Source organism: Anolis sagrei, chromosome 2, assembly GCF_037176765.1.
Source record: "Anolis sagrei isolate rAnoSag1 chromosome 2, rAnoSag1.mat, whole genome shotgun sequence".
Taxonomy (NCBI): domain Eukaryota; kingdom Metazoa; phylum Chordata; class Lepidosauria; order Squamata; family Dactyloidae; genus Anolis; species Anolis sagrei.
This window is the reverse complement of record NC_090022.1, coordinates 197,457,291-197,481,432: the sequence shown is the minus strand read 5'-3', so window position 1 is coordinate 197,481,432 and position 24,142 is coordinate 197,457,291. Positions and strand designations below refer to the sequence as shown.

The 24,142-nt window shown below is 43.3% G+C and overlaps 1 protein-coding gene across 1 annotated transcript; it reads left to right on the top strand.

Moving 5' to 3' along the window:
• The first annotated feature begins 2,303 nt into the window (after nucleotides 1–2,303).
• ACRBP (acrosin binding protein) lies at nucleotides 2,304–18,448 on the top strand. Its single transcript, XM_060759713.2, has 9 exons — nucleotides 2,304–2,385; nucleotides 4,117–4,329; nucleotides 6,393–6,487; nucleotides 9,162–9,658; nucleotides 13,403–13,535; nucleotides 14,184–14,363; nucleotides 14,458–14,622; nucleotides 14,710–14,796; nucleotides 17,985–18,448. The coding sequence occupies exons 1-9, from the start codon at nucleotides 2,340–2,342 to the stop codon at nucleotides 18,096–18,098; spliced, it is 1,530 nt and encodes a 509-aa protein (XP_060615696.2). The 5' UTR covers nucleotides 2,304–2,339; the 3' UTR covers nucleotides 18,099–18,448.
• The last annotated feature ends 5,694 nt before the right edge of the window (nucleotides 18,449–24,142 follow it).

Below are 24,142 nucleotides of genomic sequence, written 5' to 3'. Positions count from 1 at the left end.
TGTCCCTGTGACAATCGGATTTTGAAAATTTTGACTTGTGGAAATAAGTATTGTTAAAAAAGCTTTAGTCGAGACACCCATTTCCCATGATAATAACTCTTCAAAGAGTGAATTCCCCCTCCAAGGGGTAGATTTGGTCTCACTTTCGGTTGTCTCACCGCTGTTCATAATTATGAGGCAGATTATTATTATTATTATTATTATTATTATTATTAGTTATTTACAGTATTTATATTCCACCCTTCACACCCCAAAGGGGACTCAGGGCAGATCACAGAACACATGCACAGCAAACATTCAGTGCCAGTTTTACAATGACACAGACAACAGATAGAGATATGTATTTAGGCTTCCCGTTCTTTGGAAGCTGTGCTCAGTTTTGGCTACAAGGGGGTGCTATCATTCCATCTCCTTGCTCAAGAGGGTTTTTCTTTGTAAACTTTCCTCTTTTTCTAATCCAGATGCCCATGCCTAAAATACCTCCCCACTTTAAAGCGGTTCCTATTTATCTACCATATTCACATGTTTGTTTTCAAACTGCTAGGTTGGCGGAAGCTGAGGTGAAAGGTCAGGCGTGCACCCCTGACCTCGGCTTTGAACTGTCAACCTTCTGGTTGGCAAGATTTTTTGCAGCTTGGTGATTAACTTGCTGTGCTAAAGCCTGGCTCTGTCAGATGTCTGTAACTTGGAAACTCCCTATATTTGCCTATAATCTTGTGAAAAAATTATGAGAGACCAAGAGAAGAAGAAGGCAAAAGGGAATTTTACTGGAAGAAACAAACACAAAATGATATGTAGCTGGTTGCTAAAATTTGATAAATGAGGCAGAGTAAAGTTGCCAGAGTGAGTTGAGAAACTCTAATAAGACATTTATCAGGAGGAACCAAGATAATCAACTGTCAACATGAAGCTGTCAATGTATATCAAATAATTTTTGGAGATATGGAGGTATATTTCTCCACTGAGAGTAATGCAGATCAGATCTAGTGACAACGTATGCATTCACGCTTTGGTCAGACCTTGTCTAGAATAGTGTAGTGTCCAGTTCTAGGCACCACAACTCAGATTACTGACAAATTGGAATAATGTAAAATAACTAACAGCAGCACAAGACAAGGAGCCCCCGGTGGCGCAGTGGATTAAACCCTTGTGCCGGCAGGACTGAAGACCGACAGGTTGCAGGTTCGAATTCGGGGCGAGCGCGGATGAGCTCCTCTGACAGCTCCAGTTCCCCATGCTGGGACATGAGAGAAGCCTCCCACAATGATGGTAAAACATCAGAAACTTCTGGGCATCCCCTGGGCAATGTCCTTGCAGACGGCCGGAAGTGACTTGCAGTTTCTCAAGTTGCTCCTGACACACACACACACACGCAAAGAAAAACAAAAATGCTCCTGACACACACAAAAAACAAAAACAAAAAAGGAATACGCTGGCCTCTGAAAAAAAAAGCCTAGCAAATTACGGCAGATTGTACTATCAAATACGAGAAACTTGCTGTGACCATGTTGTCCTGGATATAAAGTTTACCCTTTGTACCTCGTCACTTATGTGTTGCTACTTCTCTTCAGCTGCATTCTCTAAACCTCTCAATTCATTTGGTATGTCTATTACTGCTGACTATCTCTAAAGAAGACTCGATACCAAAGGATAAAGGAGCCTCCGGTGGTGCAATGGGTTAAACCCTTGTGCTGGCAGGACTGAAGACCGGCAGGTCACAGGTTCGATTCCAGGGAGAGCACGGATGAGCTCCCTCTGTCAACTCCAGCTCCCCATGCGAGGACGTGAGGGAAGCTTCCCACAAAAATGGGAAAACATCAAAATATCTGGAGGGCCCTGGGCAACGTCCTTGCGGACATCCAATTCTCTCACACCAGAAGTGACTTACAGTTTCTCAAGTCGCTCCTGACATGGAAAAAAAAAACCCAAAGGATAAGAAGCCAAATATGGCACTTTCCCATGGATTCGTATAACAGCCTTCTACATAATCCTCCCTGCCCTCTAAATGGATTACAGCTGGATGAAAGTTTATTCATACTCTTAGGCTGTTCCATGCCATTCATTTCAGTGGGGATGGCAGTGAAGGATTTACAATAGGCAGTGCCCCATTAGTCAGATTTGTGTGCTGCCCTTGATGGCAGCCCAAACCTGATGATAGAGAAGACCAGTGTTGCTTTCTCACTTGCACGTGCACCCTCCCTTTCTCCCTTCTTTCTCTTGCCATGGCTTCAGTTGTGAGGTCACCGTGTTCTCATTCCAACAGCTTCTGACTTGGTCGGCCCTTGAAATGGAAGGGTGTGTTGGTGGGAAGTGGAACCGCCTGAAGTAAAAGAGGCAGAATGCCTACGCTGAGACTCAAGCCCCCACCATGGGCCCTCCTGGTGGGTGAGTGTCCGCCCCAATGGGCTTCCTTCAGCTTTCCATTCATCCACTTGGACTCACATCCCCTATAACTACCATCATGTTGGTGGTTTGCGTTCTATGACAAGCAAAGAAGTCTAAATAAAGCTGGCAGAGGGGCCCATAAAGCTTTTTTAGGGGCCTACAAATGAGCTACTCATCTAATCCCCAAAACACGTCTGACATTATTGAACCAGTTTGTGGGATAGAAAACAATTGACCTGATTATTAGCAAAGGGACCGATTTAGTATATCAGAATAAAAAGTTGTCGTTCTTTGATCTAGGGGGATGGACACATCTTGTACATAATATCTAACAGGATTTTGTGATTACAAAATTTCTGCTTTTTAAAAAGGTTGCATCTTGAATTGGGACACCAATAAGAATTGTAATTCTTCCTCCTTTTTATTGCTGTTAGAAGCTCTTCAAGCATAAATCTATGCTCATTGTGTACCTATATAAAAAGAATATTTGTTTTTATACAGTATATTTGTTTTTATACTGTATAAAAACAAGATTTCTGTCAGGTACAGGTCATTTTGGAGCCCCTGGTGGTGCAGCGGGTTAAACTGCTGAACTGCTGAAATTGCTGACCAAAAGGTTGGGGCTAAGAGTGGGGTGAGCTCCTGCTGTTAGCACCAGCTTCTGCCAACCTAGCAGTTCAAAAACATGCAAATGTGAGTAGATCAGTAGGTACCGCTTCGGTGGGAAGAAAACGGTGCCCCATGCAGTCATGCTGGCCACATGACCTTGGAGGCATCTACAGATAACACCGGCTCTTTGGCTTAGAAATGGAGATGAACACCACCCCCCAGAGTCGGACATGACTAAACTTAATGTCAAAGGGAAACCTTTACCTTTTTTTTTACAGGTCATTTTGAGAACAAAAACCCTTTTTTGAGATCTTTATTCTTTCATACTGAACAGTAAAAATGTGTTAGTTTTGTTGCAGAAATATTCAATAGTAAATGAAGTTTGGGTTTGAGAGGTAAAGGTAGGTAAAGGTTTTCCCCAGTTGTGTCCAGTCGTGTTTGACTCTGGAGATTGGTGCTCATCTCCGTTTCTAAGCCAATGAGCCCCATCATGACTTCATTGAGTGCTGTTACCTTCCCTTCGGAGCGGTACTATTGTTTTCCTCACATTTGCATGTTTTCGAATTGCTAGGTTGGCAGAAGCTGGGGCTAACAGTGGGAGCTCACCCTGCTCCCCAGATTCGAACCTATGACCTTTCAGTCAGCAAGTTCAGCAGCTCAGTGCTTTAACCCACTGCACTACCTGGGGCTCCTTTGGGTTTGAGAAGGCTCATTTATTCAGTGGCTTCAGAATACATATATTTCAGATTGCATTTCTGTTTTGGACGACAGATGGCCCTCTTCTGCTATTCTTAAAGAACCAGTGGTTCAATGCTGAAAGGCACACAGGCTTGTGTTATTGGAGGGTCACCTTTGCTCATGGAGCTTCCAGGAAAGTGTGTTGCAGAATAATACCTGAAAGCCAGAAAGAGGATCTTGGCTGCCCTGTTCTGACCTCCTCCCTTTTACAAAGCCTATGTTTTAAATAATATTTTATGCAGTCCTACATTTTTAATTTGCTATTAGCACTTAATGGCCAGAGAGCTTTAGGTGGGAGTGAACTCTATGGGCCAGGAACAGTGATAATAGGATAGCTGTGGAACTCTTCCCACCACTTAATATTCTTCCCTGTTTTTCTTTCAGGGCTCCCAGTCTTTCTGACACAGTTAACTCCAAGTGTTCTGACGACAGTCCCAGGCACCCCTCTCACGGAGGACGAGTATGACACCTTTTTCTCTTTCCAAAAGCCCGTGTGGAAGGCAAACCACTTGTGTCAGATCCGGCACAGCAAGGGGTGCCATGATCCTAGAATAATGCCTCTGGATCGGTTTGAGAACCACGGCGAGATCCCAGAGGGTATGTGCAAATCAATGGCACTCTCTTCAGTTACTCTCCAGCACCTTTTTATGGTGATAGGCACAGGTTGCGCTTTCTTCTGTAGCCTTTCTGTGGGCAAACGAAAGTAATCTTGAACCCTAACATTACATCCATTTAAGTCGTTTATGTGGTGGAATGAAAATCACACATTTTTTTGTTGTTCATTCATTCAGTCGTTTCCGACTCTTTGTGACCTCATGGACCAGCCCATGCCTGTCAGCCATCACCACCCCCAGCTCTTTCAAGGTCAATCCAGTCACTTCAAGGATCCCATCCATCCATCTTGCCCTTGGTGGCCCCTCTTCCTTTTTCCTTCCATTTTCCCCAGCATAATTGTCTTCTCTCAGCTTTCCTGTCTTCTCATGATGTGGCCAAAGTACTTCATCTTTGCCTCTACTATCCTTCCCTCCATACTTTATTTCCTGAAGTATGGACTGGTTGGGTCTTCTTACGGTCCAAGGCACTCTCAGAACTTTCCTCCAGCACCACAGTTCAAAAGCATCAATCTTCCTTCACTCGGCCTTCCTTAAGGTCCAGCTCTCATATCCGAAGGTGACTATGAGGAATATCACACATAGTTTAGATATTTACCAATCCACAAACTGTCTTGCTAGAGAAAAGATATGCCACACAGATGTTCAGTAAAGAATAAAGTGTTCACTCTTTATTATGCAGAGCAACATATATACAGTAATATGAATAGTTGCATTGACTCACACAATGTCCTTTGAGAGAGATTCAAATGGTCCTTGAGTGTCCATGTGAAGAATCTCCTTCCAGCAGCTCAGAAGCAGAGATTATACAAACCTGTCTTGGCAAGCTCCTGCACAGAAAACCTAAATATGTAACTGTTGCCAAAATTCCCTGACTCAGCTAGCATCCTGAGCGTAGCCCAACCAATCAGCTTTGTGCTTTGCATTTTTCAGTTAACACACACACAGACTGATTTTTACATGCTCCAACAATTTATATGCACCCTCTCCCAACATATCACGCTGTCTCCATGTTTTCTCAGAAAATATCTGCCAAATAGCCTGGACTCTGCATTTCTGAACCTGGAGATCGGGACCTGGGGGGAGGGGGGGAATCACGAGGGGGTTTCAGAGGGTCACCAAAGACCATCACAAAACATATATCAACATCCCCTCCACCCAACCCAGAGTTTTATAACTTGCAAATGATATTTAGGAACTTTTGTTAGTCTGCAGTATTAAATTCAAGATTATTCATATTTTACAGGAAAATGTCTATAAATCTGAAAACCCTCATTTTAATTAAATGCTTCCAAGTTTGCATTTCAAGAACTATCGCATTGTGCATGCACCCACATCCAGGAAAGCTTGTGAAAATAGGCAATTGTGCATTGCTTGAGCTTGTCCTCTTTTCTCAATTTATTTATTTATATATTTATTTACAACATTTATATGGTGCCCTTCTCACCCCAAAGGGGACTCAGTGGCATACAAGATATATATACATACAATATATTATATTATTAGCATAGTACAATATCAGTATTATATATTACTATATTGTACTATACCATTATATTGTTAATATTACATGTAATATAAAATATATAATACTAATATATTATTAGTATTATATTTTATTTGTTGTTGTTCATTCGTTCAGTCGCTTCTGACTCTTCGTGACCTCATGAACCAGCCCACGCCAGAGCTCCCTGTCGGCCATCACCACCCCCAGCTCCTTCAAGGTCGAGCCGGTCACTTCAAGGATGCCATCCATCCATCTTGCCCTTGGTTGGCCCCTCTTCCTTTTTCCTTCCATTTTCCCCAGCATAATTGTCTTCTCTAAGCTTTCCATTATATTGTATTACATTATAATATTATAAATATTTTATGTATATACAATATATTGCATTGCATTGCATTATATTACATTACATTATTAGCATAGCACAGGGTTCAAATTCAATTAAAATTCAATTCAAAATCCAGGACTCTGATGTTGCCAGGATTCAGTTTGAAGTCTTGCTACCCCTCGCCCAATCGTAATAATTTTCATCTTTATTCTTCCAGGTCCCATTTGTACTGATCTTCCTGAGAACACACGTTTTGAGAACTTTTGTGAATTTGCACAGTCTCGGTGCATAAATCATCACTTCTATGCTAGGGTGAGTAAGGAAGAACTACTAAAGTGTTTGTGCCTCAGTTAACAGGCAGACCAGAACTCGCTTAGAGACTTTAGCTACTTCCTTTAGAAAATAATTGTAAGGAAAAGAATTACCCTAAAAATAGGGGAGTGAAGTCTTCAGTATTTAATTGGAAGTCCCTAATTAATTTTACTTCTCTCTATGGTTTGTGCAAGGAGCCCCCATTGGCACAGTGGGTTAAACCGCTGAGCTGCTGAGCTTGTTGACCAAAAGGTTGAGGGTTGAATCCAGGGAGCGGCATGAGCTGCCGCTGTCAGCCCCAGTGTCTGCCGACCTAGCAGTTCAAAAACATGCAAATGTGAGTAGATCAATAGGTACCGCTCCGCTGGGAAGGAAACGGCACTGCCAAATTCAGTCATACCAGCCACATGACCTTGGAGGAGTCTATGGACAAAGCCAGCTCATTGGCTTAGAAATGGAGATGAGCACCACATCCCAGAATCAGACGCAACTGGACTTAATGTCAGGGGGAAGCTTTTACCATTACCTATGGTTTGTGCATAGCAAGTGTATCAGTCCAAAGGCAGCTACAAGCCATGGGTCTGAGCTGAGGCCCTCCAGAAGAGAGCTGGGATGAGAATGCAGACTGGAAGAGCCAAAAATGAAGGGGAAATGCCTGTGTTGGGGAGTCTGAGCTGTTATGCTCAAAAATAACCCCCAGTTAGGGTAATTCCACCAAAATATAGCAAAGTTCCAGGAGTAAACTCCATAACCAGCAGAAACTTACGTGTAGTGAGAAGGGATGGCCTTCTAATCTTTAGGAGGGTATAGCATTGCAGAGTCAGAACTTTAGGTTCAAAACATTTATTAAACTAAAAAGAAATATATTCTTGATAGAGAAGTCTTGGAGCTAACTAGCTTATTAAATCTCATCTTATCAAGAAACTAAAAGGTTTAAAAAAAGTCCATGCAGCTAAATTTTGCCTGCAGAGAAGCAAAATGCATCCTCACTGGGAGAAAGTAAAGCAGAAGAGGAATTGTGGAGACCGCATGGCCTCCCCAGGGCAATTCAAACTTAAATAGAAGTTCTCTCACATTATTTATTTGTTTGATTGTTTGTTTGTTTGTTTGTTTATATATTTACCATATTGCCCAGGGGCAATTCAGAGCGGTTCCATTACATCATCAAAGGGGGATGAAAGAGTGACTAGCTGTAAAGACAAAGCCCTTTAGGAAGACATGCATAGGAATGTGGTGAAAGGAATCCCTGAGCTTAGCCCTGTTTCTAGCCTAGCTACTCATTGAGGACTAGAAACTTGATGACACAAAAACATGTGCAGTCCAGGGATGAAACCCAACAGCATGGAATAAAGTAAAGCAAAATCCATGCCAATTAAGAGGCCACTGACTGTTGACAATCTGAAAGGTGGAATCATCCTGAGGCTAAAAGAACAAAGCCATGTTTATTCTCCTTCCCCAAGTGGCACCTGGGCACAAACAAGGGATCTCTCCCACAGCTAACATAATGTAGAGACATTTAGAATTATGGGTGTCAACACACTCTCGGGTGTATTGTTTTAGGAGACCATTGTTGGGCAATGGATTTAAGTTGATAGCAGGCTCGATTGAATATTGACAGTGAGGAAAAGGGTAATTCGGAATAACATTTTCAAGGATAGATACTATATAATGGACTAGAGACAAGTGGGAAACAGCTCCATATGGGAGAATGAAAAGAACCATGAGATTTATTTATTTATTAATTTATGGTATCAGGGGCGAACCAAACAGTTGTATTGTATTAAAAACGCACACACACACAAAGTTTGAAACTTGGCATTCTATTAAATGTCCTTTGATGAGTAGCTGACCACTTGGAGTGCCTCTGGTGTTGCTACAAGTAGGTACTCCATTGTGCATGTGGAAGAGCCCAGGTTGCATTGTAGTAGGTGGTTAGTGGTTTCCTCTTCTCCACACTTGCATGCTGTGGACTCCATTTTGTGGCCCCATTTCTTAAGGTTGGCTCTGCATCTTGTGGTGCCAGAGCGCAGTTTGTTCATCTCCTTCCAAGTTGCCCAGTCTTCAGTGTGCCCAGGAGGGAGTCTCTCATTTGGTAACAGCCATTGATTGAGGTTCTGGGTTTGAGCCTGCCACTTTTGGGCTCTTGCTTGCTGAGGTGTTCCAGCGAGTGTCTCTGTAGATCTTAGAAAACTATTTCTTGATTTAAGTCATTGGTGTAATGGCTGATATCCAAACAGGGGGTGGGCTGGAGATGTCACTGCCTTGGTCCTTTCACTATTGGTTGCTACTTCCCGGTGGATGTCAGGTGGTGCAATACTGGCTAAACAGTGTAATTTCTCCAGTGGTGTAGGGCGCAGACACCCCATGATTATGCAGCATGTCTCATTAAGAGCGACATCCACTATTTTCATGTGGTGGGATGTAATGAAATTGTATATACAAAACAATGTAGTTGTGTGGTTTCTGGCCTGTATTGCTGTGTTCCAGTAGCATTTTCTCCTGACATTTCACCTGCATCTGTGGCGGGCATCTTCAGAGATCCTGAAACGTTTGCAGAAAATGCTGCTAGAACCCAGCCATACGTCCTAGAAACCACATAACACCTCTGTGATTTTGGCTGTGAAGGCCTTTGATGATGCAATGTAGTCATATTTACCCACTCTACCCCCAATAGAGGATCCCATGCCCTGAGCCTGAGCCTTCTCCAGTCATAGAAGAGATTATTGTCATCTCTTCAGCTCCAACCAAGCCACCCGACACAGCTACAAGTGAGACTACTTCACCTTCTCCTGAGATGCGCCTTCGCACCAACATTGATGCTATTTTGAAATACGCCTTTGCAGTCTCTGGCGAGGAGCCTGTGACTAGAGAGCACACGCCAGCTATAGAAACCATATCGGAAATCCTCGAAAATGCCACGCCAGAAAATCAGCCAGAGTCCACAAGTGCTCAAATTGTCACGCTCAGTGCTGAAATGCTCGTCTCAGACATCCAAAACAGTGAAGGCACCACAATTGAAGCTTCCACAGACGATGCGCTTCACAAAAGCATCCACCGCCTCATTGCCAAGGCTTTTTCATTGGAGAAGTCTCTGAATGTAGAAAATGTGCCAGAAGACAAAGACGTAAAAAAAGACCAAGAAGCAGCTTCAGAGAATAGTACCGGCGGCAGGTAAGGACAAAGCCCAGCACGGAGCAGAAGAGCTGAGCCATCTCATTCCCAGACCGGGACTCTTATCAACTCTTTAGCTGATAACTATTATTTGATGTTGAATTGTGATTGAATAAAGGGAATAGCAAGCCATTTTCAGGAAAAAAAACCAACAGTCCCAGCAGCATGAAATATATGACTAGATTCTATGTCAAGATAAGTGGGGAAACTGTGGTCCGCTAGGCCTAATAGGTGATGATTGATTATGGGAACTCTAGTTTATTAATGTCCGAGGCGCCAAAGATTGCCCAGCCTTGAAGAAGATGCCTCATGCCACTCTTATCCTCTCAGTTCTCCCCCTTCCTTGCATCATTTGCCCCAAATTACAAAGTTTAAAATGTCAACTGGCAAGGCAATACTGCATAAAAGTTACCGTGTTCCATTTGTTTCTATTTATTTATCCTTTAAATTACACTGAATCACTCCTCCATTCAGAGTGCTCAGGGCCATTTACCGTAAAGCCATCAAGAGAACTGGGATGTTGCCTTGTGTCATGTTTCAGACACTCTGGCTTGTATAAGGGAAAAAAGCAGTGCTTACTGTATACCAGTGGTTCCCAATCTTTGTTTGACAAGAGACCACTTAACCAGGGACCACTCTCCAACATTAGTCCCAAAAGGGTTACGAATCGGTTTGTTGCACTCCAGGACAGGAAAAGCCCTCTGACTTTAAAGACCACACGTTGAATAGGAAAACAATCCTTTTATTGGAGATAATTAAAAAGCAGCAAAGTAAAAAAGCACTTTAAAGAAATAGGTAAATCTAATTAGGCAAGAAGATAAGCAGGAACCAAAATAGTTCGGGGTAAAGCTCAGCAAAGTTCATGAAAACAAAGACCACACTTCTCTAATATAATCCAGAAAACCAGGAAACATTAATCCAAGGCATGAGTATGTAGTCATAAAATCCAAGAATCAAAACTATGAAACAAGCATATTAAGCAGAGGCTGGATGGCCATCTGTCAGGGGTGATTTGAATGCAATATTCCTGCTTCTTGGCAGGGGATTGGACTGGATGGCCCATGAGGTCTCTTCCAACTCTTTGATTCTATGATTCTATGACAAGAAATACTTAAGCATGAATCTTCCAAGCTAGGCTTCCATGAAACAAGGACAAGAACTTAACTTGATTCCAAACGATGTTTCATCTGGCTACATTTCCCATACTTGGGACTTTTATCCCTTCGTTAAGCTATCCCAAGCACTCAGAAATTGGTTTCACTTTAATTGAGAGTCCCTTATCTTTTTCTGTTGGAGCCAGGCAGAGCGTCGAAGCCACTGTTCGACTTGTTTGTTTTAACTAATCTCCTGCCGTCTATCTATTTGCTCATTAACTTCTGCAGGTACCCAGTTGTTTTCAAGCCCCAAATCCTGGGAACTCTAGTAGCAATTCAGGGAGTACACCATGATCTTCACACCCTTCAGGGACATTCTCATGGGAAACTACACTTTGAACAGGGCTCTCCTGGTCATTCTCTGCATCAATATCATTGACCAAACCATTGCCATCTTGAAACTCATTGACATCACTCCCCACATCCAAAGCACCCTGATCCTGAAACACAATCACAGGCTGAGCTCCAACACAGTTTTTGATCAATTTTATATTCGGTTTGGTTATTTGGGGTGCTGATTCAGCAAATTGCATTAGATAGACCACATCAGCTCTAGTTTCTGATACAGAACATGTGCCATCCAATAGTCACCATCTGCTTGCCCACAGAAAACCATATTTAATAAGCTAGAGCTGATGTGGTAATAGTAATTTTTGTGGGTAGTCAGCCTCTCCCCTCCCAACATCCCCATTGCCTCGGCACGATAAGAGGATTTTTAGAGACCAGTCACTCCCGTTGCCACATAGTTTTGAGGCAACTGTGTAGTAATGTGTTGTCGAAGACTCACAGTAACCCGATGTAGTAATGGTGAGTCTGCGGACCATATTTTCGTTCTTGCGGGCCACCGGTGGTCCACGGACCACAGGTTGGGAACTACTGCTGTATACCTTTTAAAATCATCTGTGTGTGGTTTCTAGTTGCTAAGTTGCATGCGCGGTGTCTTTGGATCTCCTCACACAAGAGAAAGAAAGTGGGAGGTAGCATCTTCCTCTCATAAAATTCCATGGTGTTTCATCTTGAAAGAAGACAGAGAATTTACTCACCCCCATCACACAGGATGCGCCTCTACCTGTTTCTAGTTAAATCATGTACTTCTCTCCTCATCACACAGGGAGTTGTTGTCTCCTTCCATTCCATCATTCAGGGAGAGCCCACGTCACAAGGGGGGGTATCTCTTTTTAAAAAAAAATATGGAAGAGCTTTCAAAACAGGAAATTATCTGTAAGGTGGAATGTCAAAGGTTCAAAATTGCACAGTTATAGCCATTAAAACAAAACAAAGGAGGGTAGATTTATTTACCAGTTGACCAAGGAGTAATGGCAGAAGGAGTATCAAGGGGCATGAAAAGACCACTCACATGCACACCACACTGAAACATCACAAAATGAACTGAAAATGCACCATTTCCCATTCTACGGGGAAAAAACCCATTTTCGAATTGGTTATAAGTGCAGGTTTCTGCAACAGATGTTGTTGTGACTTTGGTTTAGGCTTTCAGTCTACTGAGGTTAACTAGCTTGCCATCTGTCCGATAGATGATTTCTACACTGGTGGGAAGCTTCCCATCAACAAGGTGCAGTATCATAGCGATGAAGATGGAAAATAGGGTTGGGGCAATAACACATCCTTGTTTGACACCTGATTCCACTTTAAATGAATCACTTTGATGGATCACTTTGTCCGAGACTGTTGGCATCATGTCATAATTTGAGGAGCCACAGGATGTTCACAAATTTATCAGGGCATCCGATTTTTAAAAGGAGAGAGCATTGCAATTCACTGTGTCAAATGCCTTTGCAAGGTCAATGAATACCATGTACAAAGGTTGATTTTGTTCTCTGCATTTTTTCTTGGAGCTGTCGTGCAATAAAGATCATGTCCACTGTTCCTCTGGAGGGGCGGAAGCTGTTCTGGGATTCTGGGAGGATGTCTTCTGAAATCGGTAGAAGGCGATTTGCAAGCATTCTTGTTAGGATTTTCCCAATGGAGGTTAGAAGAGAGATATCTCGATACATTCCATAGTCTGTTTCCCCCCTCATTTTGAAGATGGTGACAATGATAGCATCCTTGAAGTCTGCTGGGATTTTCTCGGTCACCCACACTTTTTCAATGAATTGGTGAAGTTGTAAGTCAGCAAAGCCAACAGCCAACTAAAAAGTAATAACAAAGCCAGTGGACCTGATGGGATCCCTGCTGAAATCTTTAAAGAGGGTGGACCTGAGCTGACACAACACACAACTCCCTTGTAGCTTCAGACCATTATACCTGGCCCAATTTTCGGGGGCTTCAGAGAAATAAGAACACATGATTTTTCCCAGCTCTCCTCAGGGAACTAAATCCCCAAAGGTACGTATTTCCCTAGTGGCAAGTAGTCATGGTGGAGGTGATTTATATAAAAGTACCATTTTCAGTAGCGAATTGTATTTTCCATAAAACCACTTAGAATCTGGTGTAGAAATCTCAAATAACCCAGAGGCCAGTTGCCTCTACTTTGGGGGGAAATGGAGAGAGGGAAAAACTCAAAATCCAAACATTTCTACTTATCAGTTCTCACAATTTGGTTTTCTTCTTCTCTCTCTTGTTGCATCAGCATCTTATCTCTTGACAAGAATGCAGCATTGGTGATTCTGTGTTATTCAGTCCTGCAAGATATTTGCATAGCTACAGCTGTTAGCAAGGCCTGGCAAGAAGTGGAAGCAAAATTCTTTGGCTATGGGGATTTGGTAAGCTTCAGTTCTTGATACTAGCCTCATTTTCTCTCCAGCAGAGTCTAGCATTTAGAAGACATAGACCTCAGTTCAAATGCTTGTGCCATGTTCTAGAATATCTGCAAAATATGAGAGAATGGAGGCTGTTAGCTTGAGTAATCTCCACTTTGAATTTAGAAACAGTGTAAGTGACTCCTGGAGATCGGAAAGCAGTATTTTAGGAAGACTGCTGGCTATCCAACACCCAGTTTGCCAAATACCACACAATAGTTTGAGGTATTAAATGAATGTTATTGTCCTGAGCCCCCAATGGTGCAGCAGGTTAAACTGCTGAGCTGCTGAACTTGTTGGCCAAAAGGTCAGAGGTTCGAATCCGGGGAGCGGGGTGAGCGCCTTCTGTTAGCCTCAGCTTTAGCCAACCTAGCAGTTCAAAAACATGCAAATGTGAGTAGATCAATAGATCAATCAGCGGGAAGGTAACGGTGCTCCATGAAGTCATGGCGGCCACATGACCTTGGAGGCATCTATGGACAACGCCAGCTCTTTGGCTTAGAAATGGAGATGAGCACCACCCCCCAGTGTCAGACACGACTAGACTTCATGTCAAGGGGAAACCTCTATCTTTTTTATTGTTGCCCTTCTCCCTGCTCTGCCACTTTCTAGGTATGTGACAACTTTGGACGACGCCACACAGATCTGTGTTCTGGGTGTGCCTTCTGCTCCTTGAAGATAGAGCAGTGTCAAGGGACTACCAATCTGAAACGCATCCACTGTGATGGTGACTCGTTTAACGACTACATCAATCCCGGGATCTTGGCCCAGCACAAGGCCATGGTCCCTATGGTAAGGTAAAGCTTTTGCAGAAGGACTGAATGAAAGACTCTTTGTGGGCAGGTGTTTCAGTGTCAGATCCTCCTTTTACCTCTTTTGCCATCAGATCACCTCAGTGGAAAATGAGTTTTATGGGATTGAGGATTATGGTGGCTTACAGACCGAGTACTGGTGTGGTCGCCTGGCTACCCACGGTTGTGATGACTACCGCATAGCGCTCTGGTTGCAGTCAGAATATTCCTCCTTTAAAGGAGGGGATTTCCCCGACAAGGTAACCGTCAGCTGCCCCTCGCCCCTCATTTGATGGTTCTTCTCATTTCCTGCTCCCCACTTCTATGTGTTATTTCATTCATCCCAGATCTGTGACTCAGAAGGAATTGAACATCCTACCTATTGTGCTTTCAAGAGCAAGCAGTGCCTAGAGTACAACGCCCATAAGAAGAAGGTGAGTGGGCAGCCCCGTAGTTTTTCAGCATCCCTTCAAAAGTGGGACGCTCTTTTCTAGAAATAGAATCGTCTCCCGCCCCCCTCGCCTTTTTGTTCTGGGAATTGCTTCAAAAGTCAAACTAAGAACAAAAACAAATGGCATTTTTGTAGCTCATAAAAATCTCACACTACCCCATTGAGGACTTCCCACCTGTTAATTGCAATACTCATTCATTTTTTTATTCATTTGTTTCTCCATTGACTCGTTCATTTGATAATTTTTTTGTATGTGTCAGGAACAACTTGAGGAACTGAAAGTTGCTTTTAGTGTGAGAGAATTGGCCATCTGCAAGGACGTTGCCCAGGGAACGCCCGGATGTTTGATGTTTCACCATCCTGTGGGAGGTTTCTCTCATGTCCCCGCATGGGAAGCTAAAGCTGAGACGGGAGCTCACCCTGCTCTCTGGATTCAAACCACCAACCTGTTGGTCAGCAGTCCTGCCAGCACAAGGATTTAACCCAGCAGTCTTCAAACTAAGGCCCGAGGGCCAGATACGGCCCTCCAGGGTCATTTACCTGGCCCTCATTCAGGGCCAACCTAAATCTGAAACAACTTAAAAGCACACAACAACAACAACAACAACAACAACAACAACAATCCCATCTCATCAGCCAAAAGCAGACCCACACTTTCCATTGAAATACTAAAAAGTTTATATTTGTTAAAATTGTTCTTCATTTTAATAATTGTATTGTTTTTAAGTGGGGTTTTTTTTTTTGCACTACAAATAAGATGTGTGCAGTGTGCAAAGGAATTCATTCATGCTTTTTTCAAATTACAATCCGGCCCTCCAACAGTTTGAGGGACTGTGACCTGGCCCTCTGTTTAAAAAGTTTGAGGGCCCCTGGTTTAACCCATTGCGCCACTGAGGGCTTTTGTTATTTGTTAATGACTAAAACATACAAATATAAGTAGATCAATAGGTACCGCTCTAGCAGGAAGGTAATGGCACTCCATGCAGTCATGCCGGTTACATGACCTACATGACAATGCCAGCTCTTTGGCTTAGAAATGCAGATGAGCACCAACCTCCAGAGTCAGACACGGCTGGACTTAATGTCAGGGGAAACCTTTACCTTTATCTCACCTATCTTACCTTTAAAATCCCCTCTGCCCCCCAGGAAGACTTACGAAGAAGGGAACAAGACAAAAGTAGAACATCATCTAAAACGTACCCAGTAAATCACAAATATACACAATATCAAATCAATTAAATTTCTATCCAGACAAAATCTAATCCGAGAGCCAAGAGGAAGAATAAAATCAATAATAAAAACCCTGACAGGGATGGAAAGGGCCCCACTATGGTGGCAACCAAAACTGTAAATGATCAGACTATATTTAACTTGAATTGAAACGGGCAAGAAAGCACAGGAAGCCAGAAACCTGTACTTAACCAATCTACACTGCACAGGCTCAAGCTGCAAAGGTATTTTGGTCAGAATAATTGCCACAAATTTAAGACTGAACACAAATGCAAGGATGGTACAGACACTACTGCAAAGCAGTGAGTTTGCAGTGGCTTGGCCAATTTTTTAATGTCCACATCAAACTACATATGACTTTGAAAGATAGTATTGTGGGCCTGTATAAGATTTTCATGTTTGCAGTAACAACAACAAAGCTTGTCAGTATCTTCCCTTTCTGGTGGTTTAAAGATCATCAGATTTTGATATAAAAACATATAATGTGTTGGTTCCAATATCTTTTCTTTGAGAAACGGTTTGTTGCTATATTAACGGCCATCTGGAACAGCCTGTAATACTGTTTGGATATGATATGGGATGCTGTTATGCAGGCATGACAAACATGTGGCAGGATGTGGATGCATCAAAGAGGGGACGGAAGATGGGAAATGCATTTTGTGAATTGCTAAAAGATCTTGCAATCATGACCCAGTGAAAAGATGGTCTGTGTATATGCATACACGCACACACACACACACACACACACATATACAGGAAAAGAGATTTAAAAATTAACTGTATTAATGTTTTAATGTATTTGTTAAATGTTTTTTTGATGGTGATGGCATCGTACGGTGCTTGTTGTGAGGCTGCCTTGAATACCCCCCCTGGGGGTGAGAAGGGCAGCGTACAAATATAGGAAATAAATAAATAAATATGGGCTTAAAGGGCTCAAAAACTGTGGCATAGACACCAATAACTGGGAAGCCCTGGCCCTTGAGCGCTCTAACTGGAGGTCAACTGTGAGCAGCAGTGATGCAGAATTCGAAGATGCATGAATGGGGTGGGGGCAAAAGGGAGAAATGTACCAAGAGGAAGGCACATCAAGCCAACCCTAACCGTGACCGCCTTCCGTCTGGATACCAATGTCCTCACTGCGGGAGAACATATGGATCAAGAATAGGGCTCCACAGCCACCTACGGACCCATCGCCAAGATACTACATCTGGAAGACAATAATCCTTGAGCTACGAGGGATCGCCTAAGTAAGTAAGTAAGTAAGGTGTGTGTGTGTGTGTGTGTGTGTGTGTGTGTGTATATATATATATATATATATATATATATATATATATATATATGATTCAGCAGTCCCTTCAAATGAGAATGTCAAAGCATATGCAACTTATACTTCTATTTACAAAGGAAAGTGAAGAGCAACACAGACCATCTTTTCACTGGGTCATGAATGTGAGCTCTTTTAGCAATTCACTTCAAACCAATCGTCATTGCGTTTCCCACCTTCAGTCCCTTCTTTGGTGTGTCCACATCCTGCTACATGCTCGTCATCCCTGTGTCCAAAATCCTTCTTTTCAAAGGTCTTCTGAAAGATGTTGAGCAGTGCAAACTTTCAATTTTGAAGGTGATTGGGAAATCACCCCACTTTCCGCCTCTGGTCTAAATGTATGTAGTTGTGTAGAGAAGAGAGAGCAAGGTAAGTGAAGCATGGAGGTCACTCTGCTCTCTCCTCATATGCTCAGAGGAAAGGTGCAAGTGGGTAGGAGCCCCAAGGCAAAGCAGCAGTAGGACTAGTGGTTGACAGTTCTCTCAGCAGATGCCCAGCTATGTCTATTTATGGTCCTGACCTCGTTGCTGAGTTCTTCAAGGCTGGTTCTGGGGCCAGTGGATTCAAGGACTCACCTATAGCTAGTAGTTCTGATTCCTTCACATTTTTGTCTCCAGCTGTTTCGAACGGGATGTCTTAAAAATCAAACCTACAAAGTGCTCAACAAGAATGAAGGAGATGGTGAAGTGCTGCAATGGAGTGAGAAATTTGAAAACATCGCTGATGTGTAACTGCAAAGAAGGGTAGCTTCAACAGAGAGGATGAAGGGGCAGAAAAATAAAACCAGTTTGTGTCTATGTCTCATTTCATGAACGTTACGCATTGCACAGACCCTTCTGCTTAAGTATGATCCTTTCTTGTCCACCTTGCATGATGATTTTACCCACCAACTGTTAAATCTGCTTCATAATGACTGCACAATTTAAATGTCACCTCTGAGCAGTAATTGGGTGCCCCCCCCAAAAAAATAACAGAGTTTCTATAACACTCTGCAACTTAGAAAATAGAGAGGATTGTAGTTGCAAAGATTCCAAGTTCACACCCCTATGATCCTTACTATCCCACGTTTCCATTAATGATTTCATATATGCATATTTCTGTATTATACACTTTGCTTCCTTATTCATAAAAGGGCTTTTTATGCACAATTGGTTCTTGCTTCTGTTAGGATGTGTGGTATTGGATGCGTGGTATACCTGCTATGGAAGATCACGGACCATTTCCAGTCTGATCAGTGACTGTGACATCAAAACCCATCTCGGTTGACCCAATGCCTGAGTATTTTCAGCAGGGTTTTTTTTTTTTTAGGGGGAAGCAATTTCCCTTACATAAATAAGAAAAACAAATAAACCAGTGGTAGACAACTGTCTCCTGTCTTCTAACGGGAACTGGTTTTGTTTCACAGTGAAGGCAAAAGATGGCCAGTCGTATTCAAAAGATCATCAGACCTTTTGTGTGTGTTTGTGTGTGTGTCGGAGTGACTTAAGAAACTGCAAGTCGCTTCTGGTGTGAAAGAATTGGCCATCTGCAAGGACGTTGCTTATTTATTTAAAACATTTATATTCCTTCTCACCCCGAAGGGGACTCGGAGGAGCACAGCATATATATGGCAAACATTCAATGCCGGGACAAGAATTCATTACATGCATACCTAAACATTAAAAACATTTATCTCAATATTAAAATACACTGTTTAAAACCATCTTGGTCATCTGTGTAAAATCTAATTGGCCTAGTAAGGTTTCCTATCGCTGCTTTATTGCATTGTCCTGAAAGCTTGGTCCCACAGCCAAGTCTTTACCTTCCTCCTGCAGGACAGGAAGGAGGGGGCCGATCTGATCTCATCAGGAAGGGAGTTCCATAGCTGGGGGGCAATCACCGAGAGGCCCTGTCTCTCCTCCCCACCAATCGCGCCTGTGACAATGGCGGGACAGAGAGCAAGGCCTCCCCAGAGGATCTTAATCACGATGGTTCATAGGGGAGATGCGTTTGGACAGGTAAATTGGGTAAAGGGTGATGTTTGATTTCTTACCATCCTTGTGGGAGATCTTTCTCATGTCCCCATATGGAGAGCTGGAGCTGACAGAGGGAGCTCAACCCACTTTCCCTGGATTCGAACCGCTGACCTGTTGCTCAATAGTCCTGCCAGCACCAAGGTTTAACCCATTGCACTACCAAGGGCTTCTATCATCAGACCTGAGAATGTATCAGCTTAGACCTCCCTCTGTGTGTATGAATATTCAGGTATGGATGAACACACAGAGATGTCCTTCATCATTTTAGTAAAGTTGTTTTATTCCTACTATGCAAAAAATGTAACACACAGCAAAACTAGGGAAAAGTTTATCCCTTGGCTTGCAAGTGTTGAGTCCCACCTCTTGGGCTATGAGGAAGGCATCTCCCAAGCTCTCTTCCGGTGACTCACTTGCTGCCTTCGCACTGCAATGTCACTTTCCCTGCCTTGCATCTGCATAGCCATGCCATCATACTCCTCTGTTTCACACCCTCCATGGGGTCATCCCACAATGGACTGAACCTTTAAACCTATCAATAAGCATCTGTTTGTCTTCTTGCTTGGAGGAACCCCTTTTCTTGCCTGTGACATAGAAGATACCCCTGGCCAATAACGGCACGGATCCTAGCCGGCTAACTTCTCAGCCAATCAGAGGAGGCCTTCAACCCTGGAGTACTCAAACTACAAGAAAGGAGATTCCATCTGAACATTAGGAAGAACTTCCTGATTGTGAGAGCTGTTCAGCAGTGGAACTCTCTGCCCTGGAGTGTGGTGGAGGCTCCTTCTTTGGAGGCTTTTAAACAGAGGCTGGATGGCCATCTGTTGGGGGTGCTTTGAATGCAATTTTCCTGCTTCTTGGCAGGGGGTTGGACTGGATGGCCCATGAGGTCTCTTCCAACTCTATGATTCTCTGATTCTATGACTCCATCCTCTGTCCTGGCTCATCTGGTTTAGCAGAGACTCACCGGGCACAGACCCATTATCCATGGTTTCTGCTGACAATCACATCACTGGGATGGAGTCTGGCTACTGCTGTACCAGCCAAAGGCACAACTATTGTTTGGTATTTAGCAGTTGATGACAGCTTTACAGCTTCAGGGCCTCCTCACCCCATAGTTCTATTGCCTTTTTCTGAGGAATGATCCTATCTCAGGTGTTACATCAAAGCAAGGCCTCCCGAGATCCAGCTTGTCCCCAAAGTGTTGCCAGATGGAGACGGAATTGAAAACAGACCAGCAGGGTATGGTTTACTTCATTTTGCTTTCCCAGTTCAGCTGAAAAGTTACACAAAAATCATGAAGTAGTCCAGGGTGGCATGTCAGCAAACATCTCACGTCTCAAGAAATCCTTCATCCAGGATGGCACCAGTAGGGCACCCATGCTAACCCCTCCCTTTGTTGCAAAATCCTGAGGTTGCTGTTCCAGTCAGATCACCCTCCAAAAATGAATCAACATATTGCAAACTGCCTCTAGCCCAGTGTTTTGTTAAGATGGTTCTTTCAACTCCACCTTTGAAGCAGAAGTTTTCTATTTTCTCTCCTGTTCTCCCTTCTTCAGTCCTTCTCAGAGCTTCATATCACATGTCTCAATACTACAAATGGGAAGAGTTGCCGGTTGGGATAGTAGCTGGTTTCTCAAACCTGTCTAGCTCCAGCAACAGCAGCTCCTTTGGGTTTCCTTCCACATCCACAATTTCTGTCACTCTTTCCAACTGCCAGCGTGATGAAGTACTGCTTCTGTCAGGACTGGTTCTGGGAAGGAATGGGAGAGTAGCCTGGAGCTTGGGCTGGTTACCTTGCTTCTCTCTCGCCCAGCCAATCTGAGAGATGACTACTTTTCCCCATCTATCCTTGGAGTGACAGCAAACATCCGCATCTCCTCCTGGACTTTCCCTCTGAATGCCTTAGCTCTTTCCCTGACAGCTCTCTATAGCTCCTCTGGAAAATACTTTGTTTGGACACATGAGGTGGTTGCTCTAGGAGACAAAGAGTGACACTTGGGCAAAATACACTCCTTGTCAGAAAGCAAGGGCTAGGACAAATAATAATAATAATAATAATAATAATAATAATAATAGACTCTGCGACAAACCAGTAAAGGTGGTCCCAGTGATGATTGGCACACTGGGTGCAGTGCCTAAAGACCTTGGCCTGCACTTAAACACAATTGGCACTGACAAAATTACCGTCTGCCAGCTGCAGAAGGCCACCTTACTGGGATCTGCATGCATTATTCACCAATACATCACACAGTCCTAGACACTTGGGAAGTGTCCGACGTATGATCCAATGCAACAGCCAGCAGAGTGATCTTATTTGCTGTGGACTCATCTTGTTGTGTTTCAAATAATAACACTTCATTTATATTTCGCCCCTCTCACCCCGGAGGGGACTCAGGACGGACCACAGTACACATACAGGCAAACATTCAATGCCGCTTTGTATAGACAATACACAGACAGAACAGAAAGAGGTGTGTTGTTTTGACTCAGTATCAAGCTGTTTTGGTGCCATGGAATTTTGGGCTCAAGTCCAGCCACAGGGGGTGCTGTCGCTCCATCCTCTATGACGAAGAGACATCAGGACTTCCTCCTTCCTTTTGGTCACCCAGCATTTTCTGATCTTCTTTCTTTATGGCATCATAAAACACCTCCCCTGCTTTTAGAGATACCTAATTTATCTAATTACAGCTACAGCTGTTTTCAACTGCTTAGGTAAACAGTGAGCAGGGCTGACATCAGCTCATGCTGACCCAGGGCTTCAAACTTGCAGCCTTTCGGTTGACAGATCTTGTAGTTGCTGGTGATTTACCAGCTGTGTCATCTTTCACTGGATGTCAGACTCTTGAGAGATTTTTTCCTGGGGTCAAGATTTTGTCAGAAACTATTATCCTTGGAGGATGACCTCCCTTAATCCTTGTAAGTCTGTAAGATAGCTGCAAGGAGATCCTTTCAGGGTATTGACAAATATGACCTATCTTTGTTTCTGCCTGAGAATGCTGTCCACGCCTAAGCACATTTCATGACCCCCTTTTTTTGCAAACATTTTTCCCTGCAGTTTTACTACTCATACCCCCCTCCAGGGCCAGTCTGTTCCACTGTCTAATTTAAAAGGCAAGAAGACACCTCTCCTCCACTTCTCTGTGCCAAAGTCACCTGTTAGACTGGTAGCATATTCAAAGCAAAGCCTGAGGCACAGTGCATATTATAGACAATCCACTTCACACACAGAAGCTAGTGGGACAGACAACTGGATCCTGCTTCAACAGTGATGATAGGATAAATATCTCCACCACACCTAAGGCACTGAGTTAGTTTGAATGGTTGCATAGATGGGTGATGTAATGGAGGCTGGGAGGCCTAGGGATGAAAGCTTAAAAGCTTCCTTTCACTGTTGCTCTGGGTTTATCGCTTTAACAATATGACTATCATATTTTAGAACAGTGGTTCCCAACCTTTTTTTGACCAGGGACCACTTGACCAGGGACAACTTTGACCAGGGACTGCTTTGGCCAGGGACCACTCTCCAACATTAGTACCAAAAGGGTTATGAATCAGTTTTTGGTCAGATGTGGAAGATGTCTATTTGTCCTAGCACATACTTTTTCTCACTTATATATCTCATATTTAGAATGTTTTGTCTTTCAATTGGTCTTTGGGAAATAAAGAGATGTTTTCTTTGCAATGATGCTTCTGAGACTGGCACCTCTGAAGAAATCCCGTCCTCAGAGGGAATATCCATTCTCCTTCATATTTAGTTTTGATCTCACTGGTGGTTGTATAGACAATACACAGGCAGACAGAATAGACAATACACAGAATAGACAATTACATCAGCAGGTGCAAGGCAATGCCTTCCACTGCCTCTGAGAGCAGCAGACTGCCTTAAAGAAGCATGGCACAGCCCATATAACTCATACAACTCTGTCCTCTTACCATTATGGGTTGTTTACTCCCTGCTCAACCTGCCAAATGATGCAATATATTTCATTATCAGCAACTGCAGTAGCATACATCACATAAATAGAACTATGGGGAAAGTGGGAGTCCAAGTGGACTGCCTCACCTGAGCAGGCTGCCTCCCTGCTTGCTTTGCTGGGTCCAGGCATTTACCAATGATCCCATCGGTGATGATAAGTTTTATTCTATCAAGACTACTTCTAAGCCATAAAAAGGGATGTGTGTGTGTGTGTGTGTGTGTGTGTGTGCATGTATAGAAATACACACACATGCATATGTTCCAAGGAATATGAAATGCATTAGTACATAGCTGGAAACAACCATTTTGCTTGATATAATGTATAATATGTTCTTCTAAAAGACACACTATTATGGAGTGTGTCTTTCAATAATTCTCTTCAATTTCCTATCCCGCCATATGCCCCCTGTTTTTTATTCTGTGCATCTGGCCTATCTGGTGAAGGGAGGTGGACTGGATGGCCTTTAGGCAGCATTTCTCAATCTGGGGGTCAGGGCCCCTGAGGGGAGGTCATGAGGGGGTGTCAGAGAGGTTGCCAAAGACCACAAGAAAATACAGTATTTTCTGTTGGTTGTGCGGGTTCTGTGTGGGAGGTTTGGCCCAGTTCTATCGTTGGTGGGGTTCTGAATGCTCTTTGACTGTAGGTGAACTATAAATCCCAGCAATGACAACTCCCAAATGTCAAGGTCTATTTCCCCCAAACTCCGCCAGTGTTCACATTTGGCCATATGGAGTATTCATGGCAAGTTTGGTCTAGATCCTTCATTGTTTGAGTCCACAGTGC